Source organism: Vipera berus (genome assembly GCF_964194415.1).
Source record: "Vipera berus genome assembly, chromosome: 1".
Taxonomy (NCBI): domain Eukaryota; kingdom Metazoa; phylum Chordata; class Lepidosauria; order Squamata; family Viperidae; genus Vipera; species Vipera berus.
This window is the reverse complement of record NC_138202.1, coordinates 106,044,673-106,053,664: the sequence shown is the minus strand read 5'-3', so window position 1 is coordinate 106,053,664 and position 8,992 is coordinate 106,044,673. Positions and strand designations below refer to the sequence as shown.

General features: G+C 35.0%; 1 protein-coding gene across 4 annotated transcripts in view; it reads right to left on the bottom strand.

The window, feature by feature from the left end:
- Positions 1 to 425: 425 nt before the first annotated feature.
- Positions 426 to 8,992, bottom strand: part of NAP1L4 (nucleosome assembly protein 1 like 4) — a 35,162-nt gene continuing 26,595 nt past the window's right edge. For 3 of the 4 annotated variants that reach the window (XM_081335655.1, XM_081335658.1, XM_081335656.1), the window contains 2 exons: positions 8,811 to 8,867; positions 426 to 3,181 (listed from right to left, as the gene is read on the bottom strand). In XM_081335655.1, the coding sequence (XP_081191781.1) occupies positions 3,143 to 3,181; positions 8,811 to 8,867 (96 nt within the window). In that variant the 3' untranslated portion in view covers positions 426 to 3,142. Of the gene's footprint in view, positions 3,182 to 7,564; positions 7,607 to 8,810; positions 8,868 to 8,992 lie in introns of all 4 variants that reach the window. The other variant, XM_081335657.1, reaches the window with a different exon arrangement.

Sequence of the window (8,992 nt, the reverse complement as noted above, 5' to 3'; positions counted from 1 at the left end):
AGGAGTTTCCAAGTGCTATTTAACTTAACAGAGATATTCAGACTGAGGAGCCAAACTACATTCCCATGGTACTTAGAGACAATTTTCATTGCTGCACTAAGATACAGCCCAATTCACTCGTGGCAAAAATACCAAGTTTAACCTTCACAAACCACAGAAAATTGCATACAACTCTGTGGCGGGGGGGGGACCCCTATAATCCAGCCACAAATACTTCAATCTGAAAATAAGAAATTTGTCATCAGTGAACAATGTAAATTAGCAGACAAGCAGTATGTAAAACCACTGTATTATGAGATAATTAAAGCCAGGCCAAAGTTGTACATTTGCATTTTCATCTCTACCTTTGAGTATTCTGGAAGTTATTTACTATGTTGTTATAAATATCAAGTTTGCTACTTACAGGTTTACTGAGAAAAGGGAAGTAAAAGCAGTATTTTATTTGCTGTTATTTACACAAGAATGAGAAAGAAGAAACTCAATCATTCTATTGATAAGATACAGAACGTGTAAAGAATTTCTCAACAAAATGCAAATGCTAGCTGGATTATTTTCTTCCTGGATGTTTACTTACATTTGTAAAGACGGTTTTGGCTTGTTGACTGACTACACTTTGAATAACTATTTTCATTCATACTTATATTTTCTTCTGATACATTTATCAAGGTTTCTGTTGAGGTGAACAGACACACCCTAATCTGCAGGTGTTAGAATCAGACAGCTATATAAAAATTTCTTCACAGCTGCAGATACTACAGTAGAAGCGTTTTACAGTATTACAAAATTAGAGCTGCATCAAGATCTCCAGCCTGTCTCCCCTTTTTTCCTGTTTAACAAATTTCCTCCTTCTATTTTGCCAGTTTTCTTTTGTTTAATGTGTATGGAACTCACAACATGCTTAATTTTATAACCCTAGTTTGTTTGTTTTTTAATAAAAGCATTATTCTATTTTTTTTGTTTAAATTGCCCAGCACAGCAATGATTTCTATTGAATTCTACCATTCTTTTTTCAAATCAATTCCCTACAGTACTGTTTCTTAATCCTGACAACTTTTAAGATTTGTGGATTTTAACTCCTAGAGCAGACATGTCAAACACAAGGCCCGGGGGCCGGATCCGGCCCACGAAGTGGTTTCATGTGGCCCACGAAGCCATCCTGGAAACAGTGAGGGAACGGCCCCCACTGCCTTGGCCCAGAGACCCTCCTTCTGCCAGAGACCCTCAGATCTGTCCCACTACTGCCCAGGCCCCCATAGGCCCCCTTGATGCGAATGATGTAGAGCTGGCCATGCCCACCTAGTAGGCCATACGCACTCTAGCCATGCCCACCCAATAGGCCACACCCACCCAGGCCACACCCACCCAGCCCCTTGAGGGCAACCACAATGCTGATGTGGCCCTCAATGAAATTGAGTTTGACACCCCTGTCCTAGAGTACAACACACATCTTAAAATTGCCAAGGCTGAGAAATACCGCCTTAAAACTCAATACTCAACTGAGTCCCCCAACCAAAATAAGTTACCATACATACAGGGAAGTTTACAATTGGAATCTCAGTAGGGATCCATGTGATTAGTTGCTCTTACTGTCACACCCTGATGAATGTGACCAGAAAATGTCATGTATTGTTAGAGAAACTATCAGGACAATACGCTCCATGTTTCACAACTTTAATAGAATATTCTAACTATTCTGTACAAATTGAAAACACTGTATTAAGTTACAAATGTATAAGATAAGGCTGGAGCACTCTCTACATGCCTGGTAACAGCATTCATACAATTGGTAATGAAGTGTTGCCATAAGCTGGCATTGTATGCTTAAGAAAAGTGAACTGTATTCTGAATATTCTTCGGAAGGTTTCTGGAGCTTTAAAAAAAACATGGAAATGCAGAACGGAGTGACTTGATATTGCAGATAAAACATCAGAAATATGCACCCAGGATGTATTTATATTTTTCCAATTATATTATATAATTGTCACAGACCCCAAACTGGATCATCTTCTAATTTATCCAAAACATTATTTGCCACGTTTGTGTGTAGTTTCACTTTATTTTTTGTTTAGTGGAAGCCATACTTTGCTATGTTCTCTGAATTCCAATGCTGTAATTTGCACTTGATGGCTAAACAGTCCCCAAGACCATCTGCATTTGATTTAAAGGTCGGATATAAATTACAGCATGCCGGTTCATCAAACTCTGGTCTGTTCTTAAGGCTGAAGGAAGATTAAAAGGGAAGTTGCACCCAACAGTGGAGAACAAGCGTATGTTGTTGCAGCTTATGTCCAGGCTTCAAGCCTTTGGATTTAAGAATGTCTGAACAGTGCCGAGTAAACCAGGGATATATATACTTAAGTGCTGCAACCTTCTCAACCTAGGGAGCCCACATCAGGGTTGCTGTTTTGAAATGTCTGAGAAGCAATCATTTTCTTGAGTAAAGTATGAGTTTTCCACATACAAGTACCCATAGTTTATAAACAGGATTTTCTTCAAGTATTTTAAAACTATTAAAAGTACTAGTTCACCAAAGTACTTACAAAAATGAATAAATAAGGTGAACAACTAAATGTCTCTCAACCACTCCTTTCTTCAAAGATAAGGGAAATGTTATTTTCAGTTGAAAATTACTGGAAATGACAATGTTTTAAGGTACTCTGTAGCACTAGTCTGTCTGAATGGTTATAGGAGATTTATTTTAAAGGGAAAAGATCTACCAGAAGGCATATTGCTTTACTTGTTTTTACTGTAATTTATTAATTTAATATAGTCTAAATATTCCTATTCCATAGTTATTTTGATCAAAAAAACTTACCTTGCATTGAGGGCAAGTTTTTCAAAAAGGCAAATTAATTTTTTTTAAATTTAATGGAAAAGCCTACGGAGACAGTTGAGCTAAATTGTACCAAAGACTGTAGAGTGTGCTTTAATTAAACCTCATATTTCTCAAATGCATTAAGTTGCCACTGTACAAGTTAAGCAAAAATAAGAAAAGAGTTAGTGAAAATCATGCATTTGAAAACAATTTAGTTTAAGCGTTGTTAATAAGTTTGTGCTGCAGTAATGGAATTTCCTGAACTGCAGGCCAGGTATCCAAATATTGTTACAGGCTGTTCAAATATCACTCTGAAGTGGTATTTCCTTATTGTTGTTTGCATTCAGCAGGTTGACTGGCATCTTTCTGTTAAAAAAGAAAAGAAAAAAGAGATTTATGCAAGAGATATTTCTATATAATACTGAATAATTCAACATTAAATTTAATTTTGTATTCATAACCAATGTGAGAACTAAGACATGAAAATGGCTACCTGAAAAGTAATATTCAAGATATTGTGCTTTGAGAGATGGAGATATTATTCTTTATCCTAAAGGCAAGACAACCAGTTATTAAAGCTGTGCAGTGCTTTGGATTTAAAGGTTAAAAGGTGCTTAAGAATGAATTGCAGTCCAAATGTCACATTTTTCTGCAAATTTTCAGCATTGTCTGTTTTGCCTTCAAATCTGAAGCACTGCTTATTGATTACGCCTATATTTTAACCATTACAAAAATAATGGATTACAATAAAGGTGTATCATCCTATTTCATACAGTGGCTAGGGGCTCATATATTCTTTCCAGTAACTGGTATAACAATCTGTGTTTTTACATTTTTATATCATTCCTTCCTGAGATTTGGAATAAATAAATGGATGTATGTCATTCAGTACTGCTTGGCCCAGACCAACATTATCACACTTTCAGATCATTGTTCAGAGAGGAGTCTTTCTTGATACCTACATTCTAGCATTTTTCAAAATATTAAAAAAAATGCATATAGATATACTGAAGGTTAACCACATCCTGATAAAAGGACTATATTCTAAGATACTTGTCTCAAAGAAAGTTTCAAATTCCACCAAGACATTACCAGAACATCTCTCAAAATAAAGAAATAAAAACATAATTCCAGTTTTAAGAAAAAGCAAAATGCCATAGGATCACCTAAGAGTATACTATCGGGAGCAAGGACTGCAGAAAACACTGAAGGAAGAAAAAAGGGAGAGTAATGTCCTTTATGTTTACAATAAAGGATAAATTGAAACAAAAGGACCCTTTGTAGGCTACCCAAATTGTGCATGAATACAGCTATCCCTGTTCTGCATAGTTTATTAAAGACAATCACAATAATTTTTGGTAACTGTTCCGCTGTTTATTTTTAAAATTGGTCTTTTTTTTAAAAAAAAAAATCTTCTAAAGGAAAACCCAAGATGTTTTTAATAAAATACAAACAATCCATGTAAAGCCTTTCCTACACACTCCTGAATGGATAATGAAGAGGTTTAACAGTTATCATAGGTAAACAGTTGTGTGCAAACATTTAGGTTTCTCTAACTCAAATTAAGAAAGACAGTTTGGCTTACTGGTTAAAGCGCTAGACTAGAAACTAAGGGAACGAACATGAAACAAGCTAGATAACCTTGGGCCACTCACTCACTATCAGCCCCAGGAAGAAGGAAATCAGCAGGAATTGAGACTGACTTGAAGGCATGCCCCCTCTCAAAAAGGTAAAACTGAACATTTCAATGAATCCTTAAGTGAACAGATATATTGTACAGCAATATATTGATATATTGTACAGTGCTAAACACAAGTATGTGCATTCGTATTCATGTAAATTTATTTAAGGTTCAAACTAAAAACACAGAATATATCAAGTACAGAAATTTGGAACCCTTCAACAGCTGATTCAGTGTTCTTTAAAAAAAAAGTTTGAATTGTTAATAAGGCTAAAATAAGTGATCAGAATTACAATTAGCAAGGTCAATATAACTCCACACATGAACAAATAATTTGACTCTTCTGTCCTCCCAAGTACTAATCATTGTTCTAATTACAACCACCATAGGCTCCTTTGGCAGCGGTGTAAGCATACGAAAATGGAGGCAATTCACATTAACAAAACAGAGGATGTTTCATACAGATAGTCCTCAACTTACGACCACAATTGGACCTGGAATCTTGGTCATTGAGCAAGATGCTACATGACCACTTTACTCAACAACAATCCTGGCCTTCCCAGTTGTGGTTATTAAGCAACCATATGTGTCATTAAGTGGAACACTGGGGAGAGGGCACAGTGGTGTTTACCCGATTTCAGTGTTTTTACCCGATTTGAAGTCCCTTCTTCCAGAGTGTGGGAGGATCCCCCCCACACACACATATGGAAGGAAAAGGGAATCCCTCCGTGCACTGGGGGAATGGACCTTAAATCCAATGTCCTCTCTGCTTTCCCTGCCAGCTTCCCTACTGACTTTCTGGGGAAGCTAGCAAAGATGATTTCAAATGGTGATCACATGATCATAGAGCAACCAGTCATAAATGTAAACAGATTACCAAGAGCCTAAAAAGAAGTCATACGATGGGGCAGTGCAATATTTTATAATGGCTGTAAAGCACCTATTCCAAAGCTATCATGACTGCTACTGTTATTAAATGGGTAGTCGTAAGTTGAAGATTACCTGTACTAGCATAGGAATATTGTTAAGAAATAGAAGTTAATGAAACTGTTGAAATAAAGGTAAATTATGGAAACCCCAGAAAAATAATACACTAGAGCTGCCAAAAAGCTGGTCAAATCTGCAAAACAAAACCCAGAGATCATTGCAAATGGCCTTCTGAAAGGTTTAGTTGATGGTAGAGTTATTGTTCACAGGTCCACAGTTCAGCACTGCTTTTCTAACAATAATCTGCAAGGGAAAGCTGATCTCACCATCACTGCCTAATCTATGCACGCATGTATGCGCCCGCAAATAAACACACATAGATAAACACACTGAAATATTCTGAAATAAAAATTGAACTGTTCAGCCATAACCACACAATATACATTTGTGGAAAAATGATAAAAAAGCATATGAAGAACATGCTAGCTATTTCAAAAGACAGCAGTTTAAAATATACCTTCAAATTAACCAAGAACACTTATAGGAAACAAAAGATAAAGATTTTAGAGCAGACGTCACAATTTAAACTTTGGTATCTCTGCATGAAGATCTCAAATATATAAATATGTAAAGTAATTTAAAAACATTTCCAAGCAAGAAGGATTCTGCAAGGAAGAATGGAAGAAAAATTCCAAAAGCAAGAAAACAACTCCCTACAATTTGTGATACTTTCCTAATATTCATTTGATGATTAACTGTTAAAAGCTCAATTCACGTCACCTGAATTTCTAATAAAAACAATTATTTTAACTCTGATGACTGCTTTAAGCATGTTCCTGTTTTGTATTCCATTCACCAATATATTTGAACAGTAGCAAATCTAAATCAAATCATTCTGACAGCACAGAGTACAGTAAGTTTGTGTATTTCTTCTGTTAATATTAAAGATGAAGATTACACATACGTAATGCAACATACTTATTGTGAAACCCTGGAGCATTTTTAAAAAGGGATAATGAAAAGGGCGAGTACAGGTGATCCTTGACTTACAACCACTGATTTAGTGACCATTCAATGTTACCCCAGCACTGGAAAAGTGACTTATGACCATTTTTCACACTTACAACCATTGCAGCATCCCCATGATCACATGATCAAAATTCAAACTTTTGGTAACTGGCATACATTTATGATGGTTGCAGTGCCCCAGGGGTCACATAATTATCTTTTGCAACCTTCTGACAAGCAAAGTTAATGAGAAAGCCAGATTCACTTTAAAACCATGTTATCAACTGCAGTGATTCACTTAACAGATGTGGCAAGATTGTAAAATGGGGTAAAACTCACTTAGTAACTGCCTTGCTTAACAACAGAAATTTTGGGCTCAATTGTGGTTGTATATCGAGGACTACCTTTAATATGCAATGCTGTTTTCCAATTGACTGAATATTTTATTCAGAGAAGAATTACTGTAATTCCTATTTTCTCTTATATATCCTTAGTGTTGAGTGTATGCAAAACCTGACATTTCTACTATTAGAAATGTTTCCTATGCAGGTCATGGAACATTGATCAATCATGTGTAGCAGCTTCTCAGAAGCAAGTCTTTTATTTAAAATATCCAAAAAAAAGTGAAGACAGAAAAGCTATCTATAAAATTAGCTCTACAGTACAATAATCCATATTAAGGCAACTTTGGGAACAACCCCCCCCCCAAAAGTAACAGTATGATAATCGTTTAGCCACTGGGATGTACCCTTTACTGAGAATATACAGGGAATATCTGGTTAAGAGTAAGGAAAGCAGTAACTGAATATTATTTGAATACTAAGTAGTTAGGCTGGAACATTTCTTTTTTAGATTGTATCTGGACATTTGAGAACACATAGCTAAATAAATATCAATTTCCCCTCAAAATGGTCCATTATCTACAATTTAAGAGTCACCTCTATTTTATGTATTTTTCTCAACATTAACCAAGTTCTTGCGGACTTAATTATATACTATCTTGATAAAGTACCATTTCTTTCTATAGAATAGGTGAATGAAATAAATTAGGTACTTAAATGAATAAGATTTGCATGGGTTACAAAAAAAAAGGGAAGCCTTGGAAGTTATGTATTAATGGAATTCAACCTTACCTATAAATGAATGAATGAATGATAAACAGATTTAAATTACACCTAAATGGGGAAAAATTGAAACGAACTGTCAGCATAAAAGAAAGGTGAAATGGACCCAAATAAACAAAAGTAAAAAGCAGTAACTAGTATTCCAGAAGGCACAAGAAACAATTTGTCACAATCATTCACAGAAATAATAAGCATATTTTCCATTATTTTGTAGCCAAAGAAGTTAACACTTGCCTGCAATGCTTTTCATTTTCAATTCAGTAACTATCATGTTATTACTGTAATAGTATATGTTCAAGTCAACATGTACAATGTTCAAAATTCAAATCCAATTTTCACATGTAAACATTTGTGTATATTACTTTTATTTAAATGTAGATCTCTGGTTAATATATTGCAGATAACCAGCTATCAGTGTAAGTAAAACTAGTATGAGAACTGATGACAAGAAGGATTCTTTCCATGCTGTAATTTTAAAAAGTCTGGTGCAGGGAATGAAAAGGGAGGAGAGAGAGAAATATTTCATGAATAATTTCATCCTACCTACATGACTAAAATTTTCATTCAAGAGAAAAAGATCACATAGGAACACCACATAACAATTAGACCACTATAAATTTCCCTGTAAATCAGGGGTGTCAAACTCGCAATGTCACATGACATGTTGCTACGTATTGCCGGCAATGGGGTGGATGTGGTTTTGGCATGACACATCTGGCCCGCAGGCCGGCAGTTTGACACCCCTGCTGTAAATGTATCTGTGGAATTTATCAAGCGTAATGTGCAAACTAAGAATTCCTTCTGTTAGGCATGTAGGAAAAAATGAAATGAATAAAGTAAATTTTGGTATTTTAGAAAGAAAAACAAAAGAAACACAAAAGCAAATGGGCATAAAATGGACAAATATATTTCAAATCTGCAAACCTTTTAAATAAGCAGGCATATGCTAAAATAACTTCTAAATTTACATAAATATACATATACAAGATAAACAGAATGTGCTATTTATAATGTATGCCATGTTATAGAACTATTAATCTGTTAGGTTAAAGAAAATGAAATGAATTAGTATTAGCTTAGCGCTAGCAAGGAAAAAGTGAGAATGTACTCATTCGAATGAATAAATAATGAGCAAAGAAAATTGGGCCATTTTTTTAAAGTTAGTAAATTATTAACTTGAGAATTAGTAGAATTGATGTGGTATGTGGTGCAATTTATAATTTTGGCTTAATGTAAGTACTTAAACAGAGCTAACCTTAGGTTCACTTTCTGCATCTTCCTCCTCTTCTCCTTCTTCTTCTCCTTCTAATTCCTAGATTTAAAAGGAAAGGACTAGGATAAGTATACTTTTTTTTGACATCATTATGCACATTGTTTCATCAATTTTTTTTGATTGCTGACTTTTATTAATCACAATGGCCAGAAACATGAGTCCAC